The sequence below is a fragment of the Callospermophilus lateralis genome, chromosome 17, assembly GCF_048772815.1.
Source record: "Callospermophilus lateralis isolate mCalLat2 chromosome 17, mCalLat2.hap1, whole genome shotgun sequence".
NCBI lineage: Eukaryota > Metazoa > Chordata > Mammalia > Rodentia > Sciuridae > Callospermophilus > Callospermophilus lateralis.
In genome coordinates this window covers 45,994,139-46,020,254 of record NC_135321.1, presented here as the reverse complement: position 1 = coordinate 46,020,254, position 26,116 = coordinate 45,994,139, and the positions used below count along the sequence as shown (strand labels likewise).

General features: G+C 41.0%; 1 protein-coding gene across 1 annotated transcript in view; it reads right to left on the bottom strand.

Annotated features, from left to right (window-relative positions):
- Slc35d4 (solute carrier family 35 member D4) overlaps nt 1-26,116 on the bottom strand; it is a 118,969-nt gene that overhangs the window by 79,219 nt on the left and 13,634 nt on the right. The window contains exon 4 of the mRNA XM_076836959.2: nt 11,799-11,880. Coding sequence (XP_076693074.2) covers nt 11,799-11,880 — 82 coding nt within the window. The remainder of the gene's footprint in view (nt 1-11,798; nt 11,881-26,116) is intronic.

Here is a 26,116-nt window from a genome sequence, read left to right as displayed (position 1 = left end):
AAATCTGCACCAAGTTAAAAAAAAAAAAAAAGGAGGCAAAGATATAAAAAATATAACACAGTGGGCTATTAGGACATGCAAGGATCCATTACACATTCGCTAAGATTGACAGTCTCTCCTAACTTGACAGGTCATCTTGACAAGGTGAGGGGGAAGGAGTAAGGGCAGGGGGTCTGTTATTGTCTTCATTACCGATGACATAATGATGTTTCGTGGAAGGCAGAAAAACACCAAGAATAAGAGCACTGTTTTGGCCTCTTTCTCTTGTGGAGAAAGGCAAGCCTCCAGGCTGCAGTTCCCTGGTAATGGGGGGATAACAGCTGGGGCTGCTAGAAGGAACCAACAAAATCACACTGGAGAAGGACCATGACCAGGGCTCAGCACTGCACAGAAGAAGGTAATCACTAATGGGCAGCTCATCCCATTGTTTCAGCTCAGAGGATCTGCTTCAAGATTATGCAGCTCACCTCCTTGCTTTATCTTTAGAGAGGATATATATTTACCTTGTTTTTAAAATTTTTATGATCATTTAGCTTCTACTCTATTTCAGTATTCTATTCTACTTTGCACTATTTGTTTTTCTTTTTTAATTTTTTATTGGCATTTTTTTCTTGCCTTTTAAAAAAACATGTCTTTATTTTTACTCAGGGCTGGGGTTGTTGCTCAGTGATACAGTACTCACCTAGCATGTGTGAGGCACTGGGTTCAATTCTCAGCACCACATAAAAATAAATAAAATATAGGTATTGTGTTCATCTACAACTAAAAAAATATATTTTTTAAAAGTTCAACTCATGGGGCTGGGGTTGTGGTCCAGTGGTAGAGTGCTTGCCTTGCACACATGAGGCACTGGGTTCAATCCTCAGCACTGCATAAAATAAATAAGTAAAACAAAGGTATTGTGTCCATGTTCAACTTAAAATTTTTTTAAAAAAAGCTCAACTCATTTTGATTTTTTCTTTTCAAAATCAGAGTTTATTTCAATCTTTTCTATTTTTGCATTTATCTTTTGTGCTTTTAATAATTCCTCTTAAACTTTTCATATTTTAAGTTATTTTGTATGTGTTTTAAGATGATTAAGGGAAGGGCCAGGATGTAGCTCAGGGTTAGCCCACTTGCCTAGCATGTACAAGGCCCTGGGTTCAATTCCAGTCCCACAAAAAAGGAAAAAAATTATTAAAGGGCATTTTTTTTTAAAAGGTGGCTTTATCCATTTGGCCCATGTTTGGCAAGGTGGGCCCTAGGGATTCCAGTTCTTGAGAAGATGGCAAAGAAAGCCTTACGTTAATCATGTGGCACATGAAAGTGAGTAAGCTTATCAAGTGAAGACCTTATTTGAAATGGCTTTTACTCCCTGGCTATAAAATCAGTAATGAGTGGCTGCAGTTGTGGCTCAGTGGTAGAGTGCTTGCCTAGCATGTGTGAAGCACTGGGTTCAAGCCTCAATACCACATGGAAATAAATAAATAAAATAAAGATAGTGTGTCCATCTGCAACTAAAAAAGGTATTTTAAAAAAACCAGTACTGAGATGCTGAGAGCCACAGCCCAGTGGAATAACGCATGGCATTTGTGCCAGAAGGGAGCGGTTGAGAGGTGAAGCCAGCGAGCCATTGAGATGATGATGGTTATGTTAAGCTGTGTATTCAATTGTATATTAGACCCCTGCTGTCCGCCTGCCGCCCCCCCCTACTTTGGAGTTCTCACTATACTTTGGAGTTCTCTTGGGGATTCCTGGAGAGTTCGCATTGGTTGGGGAAGTGCCGGAGGAGGGATTTCAGGAGGGATTTCCGGTTGGTGGTTCCTGGAAGGGCCGCGTGGGTGGCGTTCTCAGGAGTTTGGATAATAAAGGAGTTCCTGTTTTGAACCTACGTGTGCCTCCTGGCAGCTCGGTTATTTTGTGCCCAGCCAGACTGCGGCACTGAGATCAGATTTAGAACTGAGACCCTGACACTAGACCTACTCTGGACTTCAAAGAGGCTTAATTTTTTCAATTTTATGAACTGTAGACTACTCAATTTTTCTAGGCTCTACTTGGATCAGATTCTGGAAAAACGATCCGTCCCTATGTGTAGATTTTAAAGCACACTAATAGTAGCTGCCAACAATGTGTTAAGCATACGGTGCCAATGATTTATTTGCATTCTCTTATTTAAAACTCCTCCCAATAACTCCACTAGTAGATGCTATTACTCTGATTTTTAAAGACAGGAAAACTGAGGCGTAAAGACTAGGCCTCTTGCTTAAATTCTTACAACTGGTTCTGGGAGAGCTATGACTCTTGATTGCAAGCCAAGGCTCCCAGTCTTTATGTTATGGCTTTTAAATTATGTCAAGTCCCTAGTGAAAGCTTCCCATCTCTCCAACTGTCTAAAGTTCAATCTGATTTGGTGTGTTCCAAATCCTGGCAGTCTGCTTATTCCAGTAAAACTGGTACAATATAAAATGGATGAATCAAGTAAAATATATGCCATTTTTAAAAGGGATACCTTCAACTCCTGTTTAAATTTTAAATCTGAATTTCTTAATCCATTTTTCCAACTGAGAAGCTAACAGGCATTAGAGATAGCCTACAATTGACCAGTTGCACTCTCTGCCTGTACAAGGGGCTACCAAAAACAGTATTAAGCCAGGGATGCTGGTATAAACCTGTGGTCCCAGCCGCTCATGAAGCTGATGCAGGCCAAGCAACGTGGTGCACACCTGTAATCCCAGTGGCTTGGGAGGCTGAGGCAGAAGGATCGTGAGTTCAAAGCCAGCCTCAGGAAAAGTGAGGCCCTAAGCAACTTAGTGAGACCCTGTCTCTAAATAAAATACAAAATAGGGCTGGAATTAGGCTCAGTGGTCGAGTGTTCCTGAGTTCAATCCCTGATAACACCTCCCCCCCACCCCAGCCCCGCCAAAATAAAAAAGTCTGATGCATGCAGAAGGATCACTTAAGCCCAGGCGTTGAGACCAGCCTGGGCAACATTCCAAGAACCCCATATCAAAAAATGAAAAGGCAAAACAACAGTATCAAAGACAGCAGGCAACTTCACCAAGCTTTCTTGGCTTCTAATTGCACAGGTCCTCGTCTGAAGTATGTTACATTAGTTCAGAAGACCCTTTAGTAACTGATTCTTTAGGATATCTGCCATTATCTTTGTGGAGTTCGCTTCAGCAGGGACTTCTGTTAAACCAAACAAAAATTCTGAAAAATGATAACAGCAGTCGTAGCAGGTGAGACACACTGAATGCTTACAACATACTAGACACTGATCTACCTGCTTTCACATATTTAAAATGCATGGTGACTCCATAAATGAGCTACTATTAACATCCCATCATACAAATGAGAAAACTGAGGCATCCATTCTGGTTCCCCTTTCTAACCTAAATGTCTACTTGTGGCTAAAGAGAATGGAAAAATAAGTGTGTGCTTCCACAATATCAAGAATCTTGGAATGCCCTCAACAACAAAAGGTACAGTCATCCTTCATCAGGAAAAAACAATGACCCAACATCAACCATTGTCAAGCTCCAATCATCATTTTTGACATAAGTCTGCCAAAATGTATTTGGCCAAATTTGACTATATTACAGGTCAATTCACTGAATTACTTAGGGGCACAATTAACAACTAATTTATTCTTTAGAGTGCATTAGCTTAAAATTTAACATTTCATCTATGTGCTAATGAATTTTTTTTCAGATATGAGAAGAAAGTGCTAACTATTCCTTAGAAATATTTCATTATTCTCATGCTTCTCAGATGGAATTTTGAAGCCTTGATTATTTGTTCAGGTGTTGGAACTAACCTAGGGCAATATTCTATGGGAAACTCTGGTCTCATTTGCAGACATGGCCTTGGTCACTCTGCAGGGGTGTGGATGACCCTTAGTCAAGCAAGACCTGGGTTAGTCTTTTAATTTCTATAGAATGCCAGTCCAGCCAGGTATGGTGCCTCATGCCTGTAGCAACTTGGGAGGCCAAGGCAGGAGGATAACAAGTTCAAGGCCAGCCTTAGCAACTTAGAGACCTTGTCTCAAAATTAAAATATAAAAAAAAAATTAAAAATTAAAAAGGAGGGAATGTGGTTCAATGGTTAGGTGCCCCTGTATATAATACTGAGTACCAAAGAAAGAAAGCAAAAGAAAACAAAAAATGTCAATCCTACTTTCTTCTCCTTGGGTGATTTTTAAATACGTAGTTATGTCCTTAATGTTGAATATGGAATAACTGCACTCTAGGTCCCCGCTTAAAGTCACACTGGCAACTGTGGACAGTCCAATTTTTATCAGAATTGTGCATAGAAGAAATAATGTCCTGAGGAATTGTCTGAGGCTATCTGCCCACACTAGAATGGAGCCAGATAACTAGAGAGCCATGGTTTTTAGCCCCAGCAATTTTTTTCTTCAGTCATTGTGTCTCCAAAGAACCCAAGACACTAGGTTATTGAGGGTTTTATTATAAGGACGGTATGGGAGAATTGCCCCCATAAAGTCTCCCAGCCAATCCTCTATGAGGACCCAGGGAAACTTCCCTTCAGACCTGACAGCAAGGCATAGCACTGCTTTTCTTCAGCAATGGCTCTGCTCTAATAAGCACTAAGAGTCCTGGGACTTTTTATTCCGCTACAGAAAGCTGAGAGCTAGATTCAAACCCCAACTGCATTTATGTCATAAAATAATATGGCATAAATATGCATTAAGTCTTTGAGGTCTCATCTGTATTTCTTCTAAAATCCTCTGCATGAAAATATTTATCTTGTTTTCATTATAAGTATTTTTTATAAACTACTATGTTAGCCAGCTTTTCATCACTGTGACTAAAATACCCAACATGAACAACTTAGAAGAGGAAAAGTTTATTTTGGGCTCAAGGTTTCAGACATTCATTCAATGGGCGGCCAACTCCATTGCTCTTGGCCCAAGATCCAGCGGAGCACTGTGGCAAAAAGGACCGACTGGGAGTAGGCTACAAGGGTGCAGGGGGACAAGACACAATTCCCAAGGGCATGCCCTCAGTGACCCACCTCCTCCAGCCCACGGTTACCACCTAGCACAGTAGTCCTTTCAAATTACTAATCCATGAAAGAGATTAATTTGCCAATTATATTACAGCTCTCATAATCTAATCATTTCACTTTTCTGAATATTAATTACTGCATTAACACAGGAGCTTTGGGAGGACACCTCATGTCAAAACTACAACAGCTACCATACATCCTTTCTGGAAGCTCTGAAGTATTTGAATATGCACAGGTGTACAAATAAATGAACATTTATAAGTTGATTTGCATGATATAATTTAAGTATTTGTTTACATAAATATTTTATTTACATAAGAGGAGCTGACTGCCTTCTGCCCTAATGTACCTCCAGCACAAGCTCAGAGACCATTTCTGTTCTTTCTCCATGTATCACATAAAGTAGCTGACAGGTTAGGGGCCTTGTTGTATGAAAAATAGGCATCTGAATATACCAGGAATTCCTCCAGTTTGGTAAAATGCAAATCCCAAGAGATATGTGTGGGTATAAGAAAAGGTCTCAGGAGGCAACAACCCTCCGGTTGGCACAAAAGCCTACCCTGAAGCAATAGGCTGTTCAAGTCCTGGTTTCGATGAACTGCTATTTTTCTTGCACTTCTACCCGAATTCAGTTAAACTAAATATGCATATCCCACAGCACCCCAAAGAGTGCTAGTAAGACCAATAAGAACACATTATCAGCTCCTTTTCATATAATCCCCAAGAAAAGTTCTTCTGGGGCTTTTAAATGTTTTTATTTTTTAAAATTGTGGCAAAATGTGTAGAATACAAAGTTTAACATTTTAGCCATTCTTAAATGTGGAGTTCAGAGGCATTAAATACACTCACATTGTTGGACACCCTTCATTTCTAAAACTCTTTTCATCTTGTAAATCTCAAACGCTAACACCCACCCCTCCCATTGTCTTCTCCAGCCCCTGGTTAAGTGTCACTCTATTTTCTGTCTCCATAAATGTAATTACTCTAAGTATTCCATATAAATTGGGATTATTCAGGGTTTGTCTTTTTGCTTCTGGCTTATTCATTTAGTATAAAGTCCTCGAGGTTCATCCATGTTGAAGCATGTGGCAGGATTTCCTTCCTTTTAAAGGCTAAATAACATATCATTATTTTGTTTATTTAAACACTGGTGGACACTTGAGTTGCTTCTATCTTGGACTGTGAATAATAGATGAACATGGATGCACAAATATCTCTTCATTTTCCAGCTTTCAATTCTTTTGGGTATATATCCAAAAGTGGAATTGATGAATCATATGATAATTCTATTTTAAATTTTTTCAGGCACTACCATACCATTTTCCACGGCAGCTATATGACTACATCTCTGACAGCAGTGCCCAAGGATTCCAATTTCTCCACATCCTAACCAAAAGACAAACACTGAATAATCCCACTTATATGAGCAGTTACATTTATGGAGACAGAAAATAAAGTGATACTTAACCAGGGGCTGGAGGAGTCAATGGGGGGTTAGTGCTTTATGGGTCCAGAGTTTGAGTTTTACAAGATGAAAAGAGTTTTAGAAATGAATGGTGTCGATGGCTGTTATTTTCTGGTTTTTTTTTTTTTTTATACTAACCACCCTAATGAGTATGAAGTAGTATCTCATAGGTTTTTGTTTGTTTCCTTGTAAAATTTAATTTCCATATTTTTATTGGTGCATTTTAACTGTACATAATGATGGGGTTCATTGTTACATATTCATACATGCACACAAATATCTCATAGTTTTGATTGGCATTTCCTAATGATTAATGATGTTGATCATTTCTCCATGACCATTTATAAATCATCTTTGGAGAAATGTCTAATCAAGTCCTTTGTAGATTTTTTAATCAAGTTGTTTGGGTTTGTTGTGTTTTCTGTTTGTTTGTTTTGGTACCAGGGGTTGAACTCAGGGGCACTCAACCACTGAGCCACATCCCCAGCCCTATTTTGTATTTGATTTAGAGACAGGGTCTCACTGAGTTGCTTAGTGCCTCGCCATTGCTGAGGCTGACTGTAAACTCAGTCCTCCTGCCTCAGGCTCCTGAGCCACTGGGATTATAGGTTGTTTGGGTTTTGCTGTTGATTTTTAAGAGTTCACCTTATAGTATCTATAATGTTTCCTTATCAGAGAAGTAGTTTGCAAACATTTTCTCCCATTCTGTAGGTCGCCTTTTTACTTTGTTGATAGTATCCTTTCATGCACCCAAGTTTATGGTTTTAATGAAGTCCAGTTAGTCTATTTTTTTCTTTTGTTGCCAATGCCTTTGGTACCATAGCCAAGAGATTACTGTCAAATCCAATGTCATAAATATTTTCCCCAGAGTCCATAATCTTTTATAAGATTATGGGAAACACTTTTAGATGTAGCAAGAAGATAATGAAAATCTTGGGAGGGATTTACTGAATTGCTGCCAAGCCTATGTTTTAAAAAGTAATCAGTGTAGATTGAACAAAGTAATCCTTGTAGATTGACTGAACTGCAAAAGCCTTGATGAGAAAACAATATGAAAAAAGAAAAGCAATCCCTTCTCAGCAGTAAGAGGAGGACAGCTTCTCCTTTCAACATCAACACTTAGATTCTTTCCTTCGTGGATCCAAGTTCCTTTATGTGATACTGGAACCCAAGGCAGAGGAGACCCACAAGTTCCATCTTGCTTAACTGAGTAATTCACTCCAAATGGGTTTAATTATTGATACATGTCCTTCATCAACACCTCCCTCCATCTCATCTCCACCTACAATGTGTTGAGTGGCTGCTGAGCTCATGGAAGAGACAAACCATGACAAGCAGTTAGGAAAGATCAAGTTCAAAGAGGTCAGCAAGAAAACCAATTCCAGTCCTGTCAAGGTGCCTTAACCAAGATTTGCACAGTCTCTCCAACTGCTGACCCTGGCCTTCCCTAAGCAAGAAAATGACATGGTTTGAGCAGCAGGTGAATCACCAGCACCATGGCCTCTCCCCAGCAGGCTCACTCATGTAGGGATTTGTACATCTGTCCTAAACACTCATCAGCACAGGCTTTGAGGCAACCCAGCCTAGGGGAGAAGACTTAAGGCAGAAAATTATAATGAGAGTGACAATGAAACGTCAAAGTTGTACTGTTCAAAGACTGGCACTCATACCATCAGAGCCATCACCGCTGTGACGTCATGCAGTGCATGGACAGGCAGGCCAGAATCAGCTGTGTCAAAGGGAGAGGAAGTTCAACGTCATATGACACTCAAACTGGCAACACAGGAAGCGCCCAGCACATGCTTGACACTGAGAATTCACGGTGGCTGCCCCTGCGGGGAGCCGTGTGTCTCTCGTTGCCTCTCATCCCTTCCGGTTCCTCAAAGTCAGGAACCAGGTCTTCTTTGTCTTTAAGCCCCAGCTCACAGTAGGTCCCAAATAAATATTTTCTTAATGGATAACCACAAGAATAATATTTAAGTCTACGTATCATTTGTTTGTGAGTTCAAGGTGGAGAAAAATCCACAAAGAACTCTTTCCACAGGGCCCTTGCAAGGTTGTCTGGCTTCCTCCTGGGCGCTGCACATCAGAACTGAACTTCAGGGCCGTGCCACATCACGGAGTCTTCATGGGAAAGCTACCTTAAAAGTGTTTTGCATAACAATACACCCACAGATTTTAATTAAGTATTTTCCCCCCAATTCCTTATGGATTCATTAAACTGACAGCTTGGCAGCAGCATATTGACGCCTGTTTTCTATCCAACACAAACTGTACCAATGCCTCATGTTTACCCACCCTAGGAAGCAACTGTGTAAAAACAAAGAACTTCAAAAACAAAGAAAAGATGCTGGATTGAGTCCTTTTGCTAAAAAAACAATAGTAAGTGTCTCGCACCCATCTTCCTCTCACTCTAATTGGGCATACTTGGAGTTGGGTTGTTTCCCTTGGTTCAAAGAGTTTAAATTGAGTGGTTTCTCTTTGCTGGTTAAAGAAGGCTATTAGGTCAAAGTCACTCCACTGCTGGTACAGGAGAAGAGAAGGAGCTCACCCAACATGTAAATCAATGCACTACTTCCTTCTTCAAACAATACTGCTGTTAAAGAGCAGCAGCCACAGGCACTCAATGAAACAAGTGTGTTTAGTGCTGAAGCTGATGTATGTCCTGCTGCGATCTTCTCACAGGTAACAAGGAGCTCAAAGATCAGTGCACCTGTGGATCACACTTCGAGAAACATTGTTCTAGGTTATAGGACTCCCCATCTGCCTAAAGCCATGCTAGAGTGATATTTACAATGGACTTCAGCCTACCTCATATCCATGTCCCTTTTTTTTGTTGTTATGGTGTCTCTACTGAGAATCTGCCACACCCTCTTCTTCATCTATGGGATCCAGGTGAGGATCTTCTATGGCCAGAGCTAGTCAATCAGTGTTCCCAACCTCTCCAACCACAGCAGTTGTTTCAGGAAGCCAAGATCCAGGACCAGCCAATCAACATAATTCCATCCTCCCGACTAGTTTTAAGATGGGATAGGCAATGGCCCTGACTGATTGAATCCAAGAGAAACCTGGAACTCATATAGGAACTACTAGTAAGACTGTCTCCAGTTCAGTTATAAGAAAGTAAGCCTAAGAGGGGACGGCCTGGCTGTGAAATGGGGCTAAGACAGAGAACAGAACTGAAAAACATTGAAAGAAGTTGTCATTGAACCTGAATCAAGCCACACTTCAGGTAGGTCTCTACCCTACAATTTTTAATTATACTGCTAAATTTCCTTATGTTTAGACTAGTTTGTAAGCTTTCTAACACATGCAGTCAAAAGGGTCTAAAGTTATGCATGACTGCTTTTACTTTGGGCTTATTCAGTGGCACACGCCTATAAACCCAGCTACTCAGAAGGCTGATGCAGGAGGACTGCAAGTTCGAGGCCAGCCTGGGCAACTTAGCAAGACCTTGTCTCAAAATTAAAAAAAAAAAAAAAAAAAATTAATGGGTCAGAGATATAATTCAATAGTAGAGCAAGCACCCCTGGGTTCAATCCCCAGTGCAAAAGGGGGAAAATCCTAGGCATTGGTCCTAAAGACACAAATCTGGAACGACAAAAGGTGGGGAGCCAGAAGAGCTGCCACTACCTGGGACTAGAAGCAGGTTAGTAAGACTTTCCACACCAACATCTCTTCCTGTGTCAGGTAACTGGTATCTGCCTCGCCCACCACTTGTTTGGTGATTATGAGAATCACAGAAAAAGATACAAAGGAAATACTCTGGAAACCCATGCAAAAGCACTCTACAAACAGAAAGTATTATGAGCACAATGCCTTTCTCACTCAACCTTCAAAATTCTGGCACCCATAATTATCTGGAGCCTAGGAAAAAGTTGTAAAAGCCTTTGAGCAACGATTTTTTTTCCCACCAAATCCTCTCTGTTGTAGGAGAAGATACACCCTCTGCTGGACAAAGGGTGTAAAGTGAGGCAACAGATTCATAGGAACCCACAGGCCTGATGGAGCCAAGACGGAAAACCAGCTCAAGCTGCATGTTCTGGGCTGAGCATCAACATGCACTGCAGGTTAGTTCTTAGGCCGACCTAGAAAGTTTCTCCCACTGTGTGTATCATTCCATCTTCTCAAGCTTATGAATCAGGAAAGAAAAACGATGGTTTAATTTCGAAATTACATTCTCCACTGCTATTTTGCAACACTGTTATCCAGTTAAGCGGATTTTGTTTATTTGTTTGTTTTTACTGTTATATCTGAAATCTCAGGGACTAATATAACAAAATAAAAAGACAGAATTCTTTTACAAAGTTACATTTTTCTGAAAGTCAGAACACAGACATTTTCTGAGAAAAATGGCAAGCCAGGGGTGGCATATGCCTTTAATCCCAACCACCTGAGAGGCCGAGGCAGGAGGATTGCAAGATTGAGGCCAACCTGGGCAATTTAGAGACTGAATCAAAAATGTTTTTAAAAGGGTTGGGGGTGCAGCTTACTGAAAGAACAAGCCTCGGTTTAATCCTCAGTACCATAAAACAAACAAAAATAGCAGAGTATTAAAAGGGAGCAGGAAGACTGGAGGTGTGGCTCAGTGGCAGAACACTTGCCAGGCAAGCACAAGGCCAATCCCAGCCCTGTGGGTGGGGGCATACATTAATACCACTCCTGATTTTTATGCCACCTTCCATCAATGATGATTTCTCTTTATTGACAACTAAATTTTTGGAGTTCTAAATAAGGGATCTGGAAGCAGCTCTGTTTTTCATAGTTCCTACATTTGAGGAGCTCAGTACAGGGGGGAGAGGGTGGGACAACAGAACAGATCATTTATTTTACTAACATCCCCATGTACTGGGTATCAACTCTGCACCAAGCATTTGTGTCCATGACCGAGGCCACATTCTCTGCGTCATGTTACCAGTAGGCAGGGTTCAAGTTCCTCAGAAGCAGGGAGCAGACTGAGCCCCCACCCCACCCTCCTGCCCCCATAGACAGCCTGACTCAAGCAAGTGGAGAGCTGGCCTCCACTGAAGGCTGCCAAAGCAAAGCCTGTTGCTTCTCTTCTGCTTTTCCCCTGAATGGCTCCATCCTTGCAAGATAAGCTGGCCCTTTCTGATTTTCAGGTTATTTTCAATTCGGTGAAAGCAGGGGTAATGTTCCATGTTGGCTCAGACCCAAGACTTATTCTCCAATCTAGCTTTACCATTACTAAAGCTGATGCTTTGCCCCCAACCCATGGATGAGACAGATGCCACATGCAATATGTTAAAAGGCAAAGGGGAAGGGGAGACAGGGGTCATCCCTCCCCACCCCAATCTCTAATACTTACCAGTCTGGACAAAGCCCTGGACCCAGCATAGATTATCCCCACAAACAGAACTGAAGCAGGAAGCCAAGTCAAAACATCAGATCTGAAAAGAGGAGGAAAAGCCACAATAATATCTTTGCTGCTTTATGTTAAAAAATTTTTTTTTAAAAAAAAGGCAGTTGGTGTCAGAGGCACCAATTCCAGCCACAGGGATTGTCTGAATATCCCTGATGGACTCCTTAAGTGAGATGTGGTCCTTATTCATTGTGAGAGCCACAGAGGCAGACGTCCTTTCTACAGCCCTGTCATTGTGCCAACTATCTAGCACTATTGACCCCACAGTTGGAAATGGGAGAGGGCTTGCTGCAGGCCAGGAAAGAAAACAAATCTGATTTTTTTTTTCAAGGCTGGTGATTTTAATTTGGTCAGTAAAATTATAAAAAGACTCTTTACCTAGGATTTATCAAACAGTTCCATGGAATCACAACAAAAAGAACCACTAAAATAAAAATAATGAATTTTTAAAAATAAATTCTAGAACTTCAGCAGGGTGGTCATATGTTGACTTCAACCATTAACCTGGCATTGCCGGAATTCTGTTTCAGGGAATCTTCAAGGACTTCTGAAGGGCGCATTTCTTTGATTCAATTGTGGACACACCAGGAACTGCTTTTTCATTACCGTGTGGAATCTCGTTCTCCTCAAGAAAAGCAAAATCCTCATTTTCACATACAATGCTTATCACTAAAGGTTGCAACCTGCTTCCCCCTTCTGTTAGAAATGCATCTGATGCACTAATTCAGGTTCCCAAAGTTATCCAAAAGAAACCGCGTTTTCAGCCTCTGCTGCTGTAATGTTACAGCAGACCCCAGCTGCCTTCCAGTGACTTCTCTCCAGGTTGTCTTGTCAACTGGAAGAATGAAAAAACCACAGACAAGGACTCATGAGTATAAAAGAGTAGGGCTTATCAAAGTGAGAAGAAAATAGAGCTTCCCCAGGGTGAGACAAAGCTCAACAGGGACTGTAGTTAAGAGTGCTAGTCTAGGGATTTACTGGGTAGGGGCACTAATCAATACTGTGTTAATTGGGTATTGGAAAAGTACCAAAGCTATTGGTCAATATCTATGCTATCAGGTATTGAAAAAGTAGCAAGGCTAATTGGTCAATATCTAGGCTAATCAGGTATTGGAAAAGTTATATTGGTCAATATCTATGCTGATCAGGTACTGGGACAGTGTTACAACTATTGGACCAGCCTGAAACATTCTAATTGGTTAGTCCTTCACAAACATTCTAATTGGTAGCCTTCACTCCTATCTGTCCCACCCCCCTTTTTCTGCTGCCCCAGGACAAGGAGTTTGCAGATAAATTTGGAATGTTTCTACAGGTTAATTTCAAGGAACAATCTGTTCATTTAGAGAAGCCTCTTTGGGGGCCCATTCCCCTATCTTCTTCATTAATAATGAATAAAATAAGTGATGCTGTTACCACATAGTATAACACTATAATCCCATAATAACCCCAACTCAGTGAACTGCTCTGTTGGAATGGTACCTGCTCAAGAGATGGGCTTCATTTTATGGGCAGGGGCAGGCCCCCCATCCAAGACCAGATCTAGATGTAGCATTTCAATGCTTCCAGGTGCTAACAAGTACTTCAGACCTTACTCACTACATCAATTCATTCAACAATACTTACAGAAACTAACACAGTGCTGGGACTTGAATATGAGCAGCAGCCTCACAGTCAACCTTTAGTGACTGCTTGTGACAAACCAGGTACTGTGATAAATCACTTCTATGCTATATCTTTTAAAAATCTGCACAAAAATCCTATGAGGAAGTTGTTCCAGATGGTCCCTGATTTAAAAACTTTCAACTTTATGATGATGTCAAAGCATTGTGAGAAATAGAAAGTCTAGTGATCCATTTTCAGAATATAGTGTTGAGCCTTAATTGGGATATGAGATCTAACCCTAGCCATTTGGAGATTCAATTGTAACCATTTTAACTGGGTGGGGGCAGTAATCAATACTGTGTTAATTGGGTATTGGAAAAGTACCAAAGCTATTGGTCAATATCTGTGCTATCAGGTATTGAAAAAGTAACAAGGCTAATTGGTCAATATCGCCCTTTCCTGTGCCCACCCCAATTTTTAAAATTGCGTAGATTGTAACCCCAAGCTCCTCCTTCAGAGCAAGGGGCAGTGCAGCGTTAGGCATAAAAACCTGGACTGCCCAGGCCAACGTGCTTCTTGGGGCGCACACCCTTCTGCAGATGTAAAGCTGGCGGGCCGAGCTACTCCAAGCATGTGTTTGAGTCCTGGCGGCACCCCAGTATTTCTAACAGCACGCTCATACATCCTTTCTGGTTTTTGTTTTTAATGTGGTATTCAATAAATTACATGTATATTTAACACTTTATTATAAATAAGTTTGTCTCCACTGATTCTGCCCAACTGGAGGCTAAGTTAAGTGTTCCAAGCACGTTTAAGATAGACTAGGCTAAACTATAATGCTGATCTGGTTAGATGTATTCGGTGCATTTTTTACAGTATTTCCAATTTACCATGGTGTTATCAAGGATATAACTGGGTTGAAAGTCAAGGTGCATCTGTATTATTACCCTATTGTGCCCAGAAGGAAACAGAGGGACAAAAACTTTAAAGGTATTTGCCTATGGTTAGAACAGCTGGTAAATGGCAAAGCCAGAATTTGAGTCCAGGTCCATCTGGCTCTAAAGCCCCTTTTACATACTGCCTTCTGGAGGCTCATAGGTTATGGAGAAACAGACATGTAAACAGATAAGCTGCAAACACAACAGAAATTTAGTAGCAGATAAAGCAGCTAATTATTTGAGGAATGTTCTCTGTTATCACCATCCCTGATGCAATAAGAGGTCGGGCACCCCCACCTAAAAGGAGGTCAGAGAAAGGAGGATGCAGTCTTCTCCCCTAAGGGGCCAGGAGTAACAGCAGCTAATTGCTCCTCCTCTAGGAAAAGGTTTCCCACTTGACATTAAGCTTGCATGGATCACAGGAGAAGGGACACAGGCCTGTGACCTGCTGTCCTTGGAAGGAGCCCCGGGCTATGGTGCAAGCAGAGTGTTGATGAGGAAGTCTGGGGTGCACCACGTGAAACAGCAGCTGGTCTGGCTGCAGCACGCCCAGCACTGTGGAATGTAAGGTCAGTAGAGCCCCTGACATTTGTACTCCAGTCCCCCTTAAAATAAACAAAGAAAGCGCCTGTTGAGTCAAATCCTCCAAGAGATACCAGAGAATCTGAGGGACTGTGGACGTGAGGAAAAGAAAGCAACCTAGGGAACATCTTGTAGTTTAACCCCTCTGCCCTGAAACACAAGGAAATAACTTCCACCAGAACAAACACACAGACTTCTGGGAAATGTGGGACCAGGCACAGGGCACTGGGGCTTGTGTTGACCATAATCACCTCACTCACAGCCAACAGGGCAAAGCAGCATGCACTCAAGGGAGCACTGGGGACACCTGTGGAAGAAGCCATTGGCTGTGGGGCCCTTCCTTGGCCCTCCTGGGCGCTCACCAGTGTGAAGCTGCCTTCTTCCAACACACACTAACATAACCCCACAGCCGCCATTAAGAATAATAAATATGAGTGTCTGGGAAAATGGCTGCCAGAACAGGTGTGGGTAAGGCAAGTGTGAGAGGGTAGGAAAAAAAGGGAAAAATAACTAAAAATCAAAGATTCTATATTTGTATGGTTTCAAAGTTCTCAACTTTTTTTTTTTTTTTTTTTTTTTTTTGTACTGGAGATTGAACTCAGGAGCACTCGACCACTGAGCCACATCCCAGCCCTGTTTTGTATTTTATTTAGAGTCAGGGTCTCACTGAGTTGCTTAGCACCTAGCTTTTGCTGAAGCTAGCTTTGAATTTGCCATCCTCCTGCCTCAGGATCCCAAGCCACAGGTGTGTGCCACCACGCAGACTCTTGTTCAACTTTTTAAGAATATATCCCAAATAAAAACAACAGAGTATAAGTTAGGTATAGTTTATACAACAAAAGACCTGAGAGAATACCAATTAGCAATCCATACATGCATATTTATGTTTTAAGTCAAAATGAATAGGTTGTTCTATCAAAGATAATTCCCTGATGTATTTGGCTTTTGATTAACCCACTAATTGTCTATCCAATAGTCAGATAAAGGAGCTTCTGTATATATTATTAATGTCTCCCCCAGCTCCCAACTACAATGTAAGCCTCCCAAGGATGGAAACTGTATGTCTTGCTTATATAAAATAACTAAAATACTATATTGATAACTGTTACAAAAGAGACTAAAAGACTATGCTGTACCCTAATGACATTCTGACCTCTTAAAGTCATTTCAAGTGATGTTTGAAATGAAAGTCAAAGTTAAATTGGGTACGGAGTTGGGGGCTAGAGCAGCAGAAGGGACACAGCATTCCAGACATAAAAATGGCATGGGCAAAGGCCCTGTAACAAGAGAAAAATTAGAGGAAGACAAGTTTAGCTTGAGTAAAAGAAGGGATAAACCCAGGGGTGGAGAGAGTGTGATAGGATTCGACTTGAGTTTTGAAAAGGTTGCTCCAGCGACAGTATAGAGAATAGACTGGAATGACATAGGGTAGTATGCTAAGACAGGGGAAACCAAAACAGGTTTGACTGGGGGAAATCATGAGTTGTCTTGAACATTATTATGTCATCTCACTTTGGGGATGCAAAGATGTAAAGTAGACAACTGCTATAAGGTTCTGGGGAGCCTCCCTTGTTCTCTAATAATACAAAATGTGCTATTAAATTTGTCTTAGAGTTGATGTTTCCTATATTCCCCAGTCTTCAATTTTGAGACTAAAATTTAAATATATTTTCTTCAAGTTCATTAGTAACAGCAGTAAGAGTTCCCTGTGGTTTGGAAAGGCTCTGTCACAAGCTTATTCTTCATTGCTGTGGTATGAATATCTTGGCCCCCTCCAAATCCATATGTTGAAATCCTAACCCCTGAAGTGGTGTCATTAGACGGTGGGGTCTCCAGAAGGTGACTAGGTCATAAGGGCAGGGCCCTGATGAACAGGATTAGTGCCCTTATAAAAGAGACTTCATAAAGCTAGCTCCCTTGCCCCTCCCACCACCTGGTGACACAGGGAAGTCGTCATCATTGAACCAGGGAGTGGGTCAGCCCCAGATGCCAACTCTGCCGCCACCTTGATCTTGGACTTCCCAGTCTCTAGAACTGTGCGTAACAAATTTCTGTTGTTTATAAGCCACTTAGTCCATGGTATTATTTTTATAGCAGCCCGAACAGACTAAGATATTCATTAACTATTTATTAAGTACATGTTATATTCCAGTATTCTAGTCATTAAAGGTATAGCTCTTTAGACAGACTAAGGTCTTATTTTTATGAAATTTACAAGCAAGTGGGAAAGTCAGGCAATAAACAGACTGTAGCAGCCACGGTAAGAGAGATAGGAGCTGGGCATGGTGGTGCCCGCCTGTAATCCCAGCAGCGTTGGAGGCTGAGGCAGGAGGATCTCGAGTTCAAAGCCAGCCTCAGCAAAAGCGAGACTAAGCAACTCAGTGAGACCCTGTCTCTAAAATACAAAATAGGGCTGGGGATTGTGGCTCAGTAGTTGAGTGCCCCTGATTTCAATCCCTGGTACCAAAAAAAGAGACAGAAGGTGGGTGTATTAAGGGGAGAGACAGAATCTGCTGCAAGAGAGAGTTGGCCCACAGCTGTATTTACATAATTTGAAGAACTACTGACACTTGCTGTTTCAGGAATAAGAATTTGGACCTCTGGCTTAAAGGGTTTCCATGACTGCTAAAGCACTACCCAAACTCTAAGGGCTCAGGCTTGGTGCAGATAAAATTCATAACAACTGGGTCTCCCCTGCTTCTCCAGTGTGGAGATGAGCTAAGGACAAGAGCTAGCAGTTTGGTGTTCCTTTGTGCTTCTGTCATCCCATAAATATTTTTTAAACAATTTTTTTCTTCAGGAAGCAATGAAACTATTACTTAACATCTTAGCTAGCTCTGCTAAAACTGACTATTATTCTCCAGGGAGATTCACCAAACAACTTTCTTTTTTCTGTTTGGTACCGGATATTAAGCCCAGGGTCTTGTGCATGTTAGACAAGTGTCCAATCACTCAGCTACATCCCCAGCCTTTTTTATTATTTTGAAATAGGGTCTCACTAAGTCGTTCAAGCTGGCCTTGAATTTGCGTTTCTCCTGCCTCAGCCTCCCAAGCAGGAGAGTATAATCTTGTAATATTCACAAGGCTATGTAAATATTTTGAAAAGTATCTTTTGAAAGTATAATTCATTTTCTTGCTCCCAAGAACATTCCAGCAATTAGCTGAGTAACTTTAACCGCTAGCTCTAACAGATGGACAAAGTTTCAGCATGTCCCTGGACTGAGTCCCTTCTTCTGTCAGAAGGCAGGTCATCTAAGCATGGGACAGAAAGGATGCACAAGTACAGTGCAGGGGGTTGCATGTAGTGGAAAGAATGTGGCCTTTGCAGTTTAAAGCAAATAAGAAGGACACCATAGCCTGGGGTTGTCTCTGTACCCAGAGCTCTTACGTAAGCAAACCGCTTAACTTGGAGACATTTCTTGAAACTGATTAAAAAGTTAAAAAAAAAAAAAAAAACTGAACCTCAGCCAATCACAAGCAGCCACCAGCCCATTGGTTATACCAGTAGGAACCTCCCACTGAACTACACCGAAATAAGGCAGATGCCTTGCTATAGCCAATCAAGTTGTTTCTTTATTTTTGCATTCGGAGCTTGCAGAATCTCTTCTGGTTGTTCTAAGTGTTGTCCAGCTCATGAATTGTTCATTGCTCAAATAAGCTCTGCTAAATTTACTTGATCTAAAGTTTTTAACAGTCATCACAGGCAAACCTGGATCCACGTCCCAACTCTAAAGCTAGGTTGCAAGAACTCACTTGTTTCATGTATAAAATGGGAATGATGAAGCTTGGAAGGGGCTAATGAGAAAACCAGACAAGAAAATGAATGTATGGTGTTGGGGACACTGCATAGCACAGTCAACACAGCAACACTCAGTAAATGCTCCCCTTCTGGCTTTTTTTTAAAAAAAACACATTATTCCAAGGTCAGAAGTCATTAAAGACTGATACATCTACCCACATAAAATGTAAGGGCCAAAAACACACCATAATGTAGATTGACAGCTAATTAACAAATCAAGAAAGAATACTGATAACAGAAAACAGACTGAAGGTTAGTATTTTTATGTATAATGACTCTTTACAAATTAATGCAAAAGTCAACTCCCCAAAGAAAAACAGTAGACAAAGCAGTAATTTTTTGTGTGGGCTCTCTCTCTCTCTCTCTCTCTCTCTCTCTCTCTCACACACACACACACACACACACAAATGACTAATACATATAAAAAAGATTATTCAAGTCCCCTAATAATAAAAGAGCATTTGATTAGCTTTAACTAAAGATATAGCAAGTTTTCCCCAAGAAACTAGCATTTTTTTTAAAATGTACTGCCTAATATAATGGGTCATGAAACTGACCCCTTGTGTACATCTGTGAGATATAAACCAGTATCTCTCTGACTTAACAAAAGCCTTAAAAGTACCTATATTCTGATGGAAGAAAAAATTCACTTTTATGACTTTCTTCTTGGAAAACAATCTTGAACATAGGCAAAGGCACACAAGATAATGTTTTCATTTACAAATGGAATTAAAAATGCATTCTGGCCTAACTGCTGGTCATAAAAAATGCTGGCACTTCAGGGCTTGCTGGTGTGTCTTCAGGAACCCTCTCACCACAGATACCAAGTGCATGGCCCACTTGCATGAATTCAGATCTCTGTTCAAAAGTCACCTTATCAGTCAGTCTTCTCACCCACTTTCTGTAAAATAACAACCTCCCGCCACCCACTGGTGCATCCATATACCACCCATTTCCTTGCCCAGCCTTACTCTTCTCTGTCCTGAATGGCAAAGAGACATTGTACAGTTACATTTTCATCTGTGTGGTGACTGCCTCCTTCAGCTAGAATATCAGCTCTATGAATCAAGGATTCTGCTTATGCACTGTATGTCCCCAGCACCTAGAACAATGTCTGGAATACAGCAAGCATCCAAATTTGCTAAAGAAGCAGAATAAAATAGACATTATTATTGCTATGGGTATATATGTGACTGTATGACCAATGTGATTCTGCAACCTGTACACTCAGAAAAATGAGAAATTATACCCCATCTGATTCAAATGTATGATGTCAGGATCATTGTACTGTCATGTGTAACTAATTAAAACAAATTAAAAAATTAAAATTAAAAAAAAAGAATCACCATATATTCTTTTTGTAATAAAAATTCCTTTCTTTCTCTAGATTAATACAAGGAAAGACAATAGCAACAAAATCCAGTCTTGATCATCACTAGCATTCTTCCTCTGATGTTTTCAAGACCTTCAGAGACTCTGCTCTGATCAGAAGTGCTAATGCTGTCAGCTATTCAGGTTTGTTTGTTTGTTTGTTGGTTGGTACTGAGGATTATACCTAGGGGCACTTACCCACTGTGCCACATCCTCAGTCCTTTTTTAAAATTAATTAATTTTTTAAACTTTTATTTAGGTTTATAATGACAGCAGAATGCATTTTGATTCATTGTACACAACTGCAGCACAACTTTACAATTCTATGGTTGTACATGATGTAGTGTCACACCATATGTTCAGTCACACATGTACCTAGGGTAATGATATCCATCTCATTCCACCATCTTTCCTGCCCCCATGCACCCTCCCTCCCCTCTGCCCAATCAATGTTCCTCCATTTCTCCCATTCTCCCCCTTGTTTTATTTTTATTTAGAGACAAGTTCTCGGCAAGTTGCTTAGGGCCTCACTAAGTTGCTCAGGCTGCCCTTGAACTTGTGATCCTCCTGCCTCAGTCTCCCGAGCCACTGGGATTACAGGCATGCACCTTGGCGCCCAGTTAGCTATTCAGTTTTAAAGGGCAGAGATAACTGCAAAAAATCTCTATCTCCTTCATCTGTCTCTTTGAAATGGCCCTAATGGGGAATTCTATAATTTCAAATTCAATAAACACTTATTAACAATCATGTTGTAACCTATAACCATGACAACAAAAAAGATGAACTGCATTAAAAAAACAAGCATACTTTTTTTCCCTCAATAGATATGAACTTAGAATCATGGAGTGGAGAGTTATTTTGTTTTCTATAATAACTGAATCTCTCTTTTGCCTATTAAAAATTAGTACCTGCTGGGTGTGATGGTGCACACCTGTAATCCTGGTGGCTCTGAAGGCTGAGGCAGGAGGATGGTGATCAAGGACAGCCTCAGCAACTTAGCCAGTCTTTAAGCAACTCAGCAAGACCCTGTCTCTAAATAAAACATAAAGAAGAACTTGGGACATGGCTCAGTGGTTAAGCACCCCTGGGTTCAATCCATGGTACAAAAAAAAGTAGTAACTATCCATACTAGAAAAGTTGAAAAAAACAGATAATCAAGAAAAATATTACAATTATAATCTCTTACCCATGGACAACTACTGTTAATACCTTGCTGTGTCTCTTATGGTTTGGATCTTGGATGTCTCCCCAAAGTCATGTGTTGAAGGTTTAGTCTACCATATAGCAGTGTCCAGAAGTGGGGCACTGGAGAAGTGATCAGGTCATGAGGGCTCTGACCTCATCATTGGTTAATCCACTGAGAGCTGAACAGACTTACTGGAGGTTGTGGAAACTGGAGGCAGGTAGGGTATGATTGGTGGGGAAAAGGTCACTGGGGAAAACCCCTGGGTACTATACCTTGTCCCTGCCCAGCCCCCATACATACTTTCTATCTGCATGAGCTGAGTAGCTTTTCTCTGCCGTGCCCTTCTGCATGATGTTCTGCCTTATTTCAGACCCAGAGCAATGCAGCCAGGCTACCAGGGACTGAAAATGTGAGCCAAAATAAATCCTTCCTCCTGCAAGTTGTTTATATCAGAAATTTTAGTCACAGCAACAAAAAACTGACACAGTGTCCTTCCAAATAGTGCACATATAAACATTTCAGAAAAAGGGAAGCCTAAGCCTGGAGCAGTGGCACATGCCTGTAATCCCAGTGGCCTGGGAGGCTGAGGCAGGAGGACTGTGGGTTCAAAGCCAGCCTCAGCAAAAGTAGGTGTTAAGCAACTCAGTGAGACCCTGTCTCTAAATAAAATACAAAATAGGGCTGGAGATGTGGCTCAGTGGTTGAGTGCCCCTGAGTTCAATCCCCGGTACCAAAAAAAAAAAAAAAAAAAAAAGGAAGCCTATTGTACATAGTGTTTTATAACCTGCTTAACTTAAAATCTTCCCATGTCAAAAAAGTCACCCTCAATTTATTAATAACTGAATACCCACATACTGCTGGACATTTAAGTTGATCCAATCTTTTTACTATTCTAATGCTGTACCATTATCTTTGAATATATTCTCTTCTCGATTCATGATGTTTTCCCGATATTCAGGATAAATCCCCCAAAAGTGCGATTACTATTTCAAGATACGTGCATTGAAATGTATAAGTGATCACAGAATCACCTTATAGGAAGGTCCCACTGACCTGCCCTGCTTTACAGCTCCAACTATCTGATCCTAAGAGGCAAAGGCCTGAACATGAGGAAGATATTAGGGCCCCTTTCTCCACCTCAAATTTATCAGTGGGAGCCATCTGGGCCTCCCAGGCTGGTTCTTTCTTTCATCGCCCAGTTTGCCCACAAAGGAGGGAAGATGGAATTAGATCCTGAGGTGGCTCCGGCAGAATTTCAGGTCCCTGTGGTTTGGAGGCCTCTGGGGAGCTACTGACCCAGTGAGCGTGTTTGTGTGCATGATTGTGTGTACATTTGTGTGTGTGTGTGTGTGTGTATGTGTGTGTGTAGGGAGGGAGGCTTCCCAGCAGCTCCTAGCTGGATGGCTTGCAGATCCTACCATGCTGAAGGATGGTTTGCCAAGGGGTCTGATTTGGAAATTGTGGTGATGTGAAATTTTCCTTAACTGATTTACAGGCACAAATATGCATCTTGTTTAAATCAGGGGCTCATTTTTCATTTGCATGCAAACTACCCTCCTTAAGAACCATGATGAATAAAACATTTTACATGAAGTTAACAAAAGTCTGTTGGCACGAATTAGAGAACTGTTGTTATTGAGAGGAAGACTAATTAAATTAAATCACTTGTTTTTCAAATAGAGCGTGCATTATTGAGAGAACATCTGCTAGCTGAAAACACCCTGCAGTGTTCTATGCCTGGGTGTAGGAAGGGCTCCTCCTACTGAATTCTTGAAAATTTTGTGTTCTACTGACATCTAGTGGACCTAAGAACAGTTTTCAAATATGAAAATAAGAGCAACGTGCCAGAGTTCATACACTGACTATTGACATTGTCTAAAATAGAAACTAACCTTACAACTCTAAAGTCAATAATTGCTTTACAGTTGAAGAGGATTTCTAATTACAGAAGAGCCCTAGATTTCATTATTTTGATCCATCAGGTAGGGCCTGATGACTATGTTCCTGAGGGTCTTGCACCCCATTTTCTCTCTTCCTATTCCTTAGTTCCTTCTCCTTTACTCTTCACTTTTCCCTCTGTCTCAAGAGAGAATCACAAACATGCCCTTGACAAAATTCCAGTCCTGATTTTACTTGACCTCAAAAAGAGTCCTGTGATGATACTGTCCTCAGAATAGAAGTTGGAGGAGTCAGCAACAACTATGGGCTACGGACAAATCCTGCCCACTGCCTCTTTCTTTCTTCCTTTCCTCCTTTATTTATTTTGCTATACCCCAGCCCAATTTTTTAATTTTTTTTCTTATTTTGAGACACAGTCTCATTCTAAGTGTGGATGAGGGCCTCTAACTTGTGATCCTCCTGCCTCAGCCTCCCAAGTAGCTGAGATTACAGGCATGCACCATCTTCTGAAAATAGCCACACCCACACATTCAGGGATTGTCTGTGGCTGCTTTTGTGCTATGATAGCAGAGCAGTTGCAACAGGGATAGCATTTCCTACAAAGCCTTCAATATCTACTCTCCAGCTTGTGGGCTAAATTGACTTGGAATACAGCAATGGGAGTCCCAACCTCTGAAACTTATTACCTGCAGTACCCAAGGTTTCACACATGAGGCAGTGGCCCTGATTAGACACAAAGGGCATTGTTACCATTGAGTTTCTAGAAAATTCCATTTTTTCAGGGCACTTTCATAACTGGCTCTTCTTACTGCTCTACATATGAGGAATCATCATTTCTTCCCACTTCAGTTTTATTCACTGGCCCAAGAGTCTCAAAATGTAGCCCCTGTTCATGCAGAAATGGAAAGTTTGTCACCTACAGCTCAGTCCCAACAATCCCCAAAGATCAACAAGAGCCTCAGGAAGCCAGTTCTCAGGTCCCACACTTCCAGGCTTCACTAACCCCCTTCAAGTTTAGGCTTTGACCCTGGTGCAGTCGCCAGATCTGCCACCCTGCAGGCCCCACTGACGAGAGAGGTTGCCCCTCCCCAGCCGCCTCATGCTCCTCACGCCTGTTGGAAGGGCAGAGTCAGCTGTGGAGTTGAGTGAGCCTCAGGACACGAACTGCAAGTGCAGCGTAAATGAACACAGGAGGTGTCAGCGCTAAGAAATGCAGTTGACAAAAAATTCAAAATAAAAAATAGGTCTCCCGGAACCCTTAATAATAAGCAATGAAAATCTCTTATCCAAAGAAATAAGAGAGAGACTTGCCAGTAGGCAGTCAATGAATGAATGAAAATATAAGCTACGTGCATGCTGCAAAGCCTATGAGCTCAGATCTGGGGGTTTCACGTTGAATACTGCTGCATTGGCCTTGAGAGGAGACCAAAGAGGGGCTTCATGAACAGAGCAACAGCTACAGGAGGGATGATCTATGATAAAACAGGAGTTCAAAATACTGTGCTCTGTAGGCTCAACCTGCAGACCCTAATGTACACCAGAGTCAAAAACCCCATCTTCCACCCACCTTGGGCTCATGAACTCTTCCCACAATCACCATGCCAACACCAAAGTGATATTGTTCAGCAGTATGTCTTCTCTGGGGCTCTCAGTAAGTTTTCTGAGGAACTTGTGAAAGTTTATTTCATTATCCTCCCAAAATATTATATATATATAATTTATTTAATATATATATAAATAAATAATATTTGGGAGGCTAATAAAATATATATTTATATATTATATACATATATAAATAATACACACACTTAATTCTTTTTGGAGAGAAAACAACAGAGAAAAATTCACATGAATTTGAGTGCTAACTTTCCTCTTGTGAGCAAAGATAACTTTTTAGAACTACAAGAGACATGTAAAAAGAAATACCAGCATAGCAAGAAATACGTGGAGAGGTCCAACCACTATAAGCTCTGACAAAGATGGGCTATCTCACTTAAAAATGATCAACAATGAAAAATACCATCGGGACCATAATTGATTGGTTAACTACTCATTTCTTTACAAATTGTGCTGAGTTAATTTGGAGGTTTTATTAAAGATATTTGTTGTTATTTTGTAGTATTAGGGATTGAACCCAGGGCCTCACATATGCTAGGCAAGTACTCTACCACTGAGCTACACCCCAAGATCTTTTGGGTTTTATTTTGAGACAGGGACTCCCTAAATTGCTCAAACTAGCCTCAAACTTATAATTCTCCTACCTCAGTCTCTGGAGTAGCTGGGTATTTGTTGGGACTCTCCAGCAAGGATTCTGCATAAAAAATAAATGGGTGGTGAATTCTATTTCATCTTAGAAGTCTCTGATCAAAAGGTAACGTATGGGGCTGGGTTGTGGCTCAGTGGTAGAGCGCTTGCCTAGCATGTGTGAGGCCCTGAGTTCGATCCTCAGCACCACATAAAAATAAATAAATAAAATAAAGGTATTGTGTTCAACTACAACTAAAAAATTTTTTAAAAAGGTAATATAGCATATAACTTTCAACTTAGAACTTTTCAAATTAAAAGAAAACTTGAGCCAGCCACAGTGAAGTCCCAGCTTCTTGAGATGCTGAGGTAGCAGGATCTAAAGTCTGAGTCCAGATTGGGCAATTGAGTGAAACTCTAAAATAAAAAAATAAATAAAAATAAAATGGCCGGTAATGCAGTTGAGCAGTAGAGCATTTGCCTTGCATGTACAAAGCCCTGGATTCAGTCCCCAGGACTTAAAAAGAAAGAAAGAAAACAAGAGAATCCAAAATTTGCTCTTACTTGAGATGGACAAAAATGGCAAGTATGTTAAAAATTATTTCAAGTGTTTTTATTTAAACATATAGACAACATACGTTAA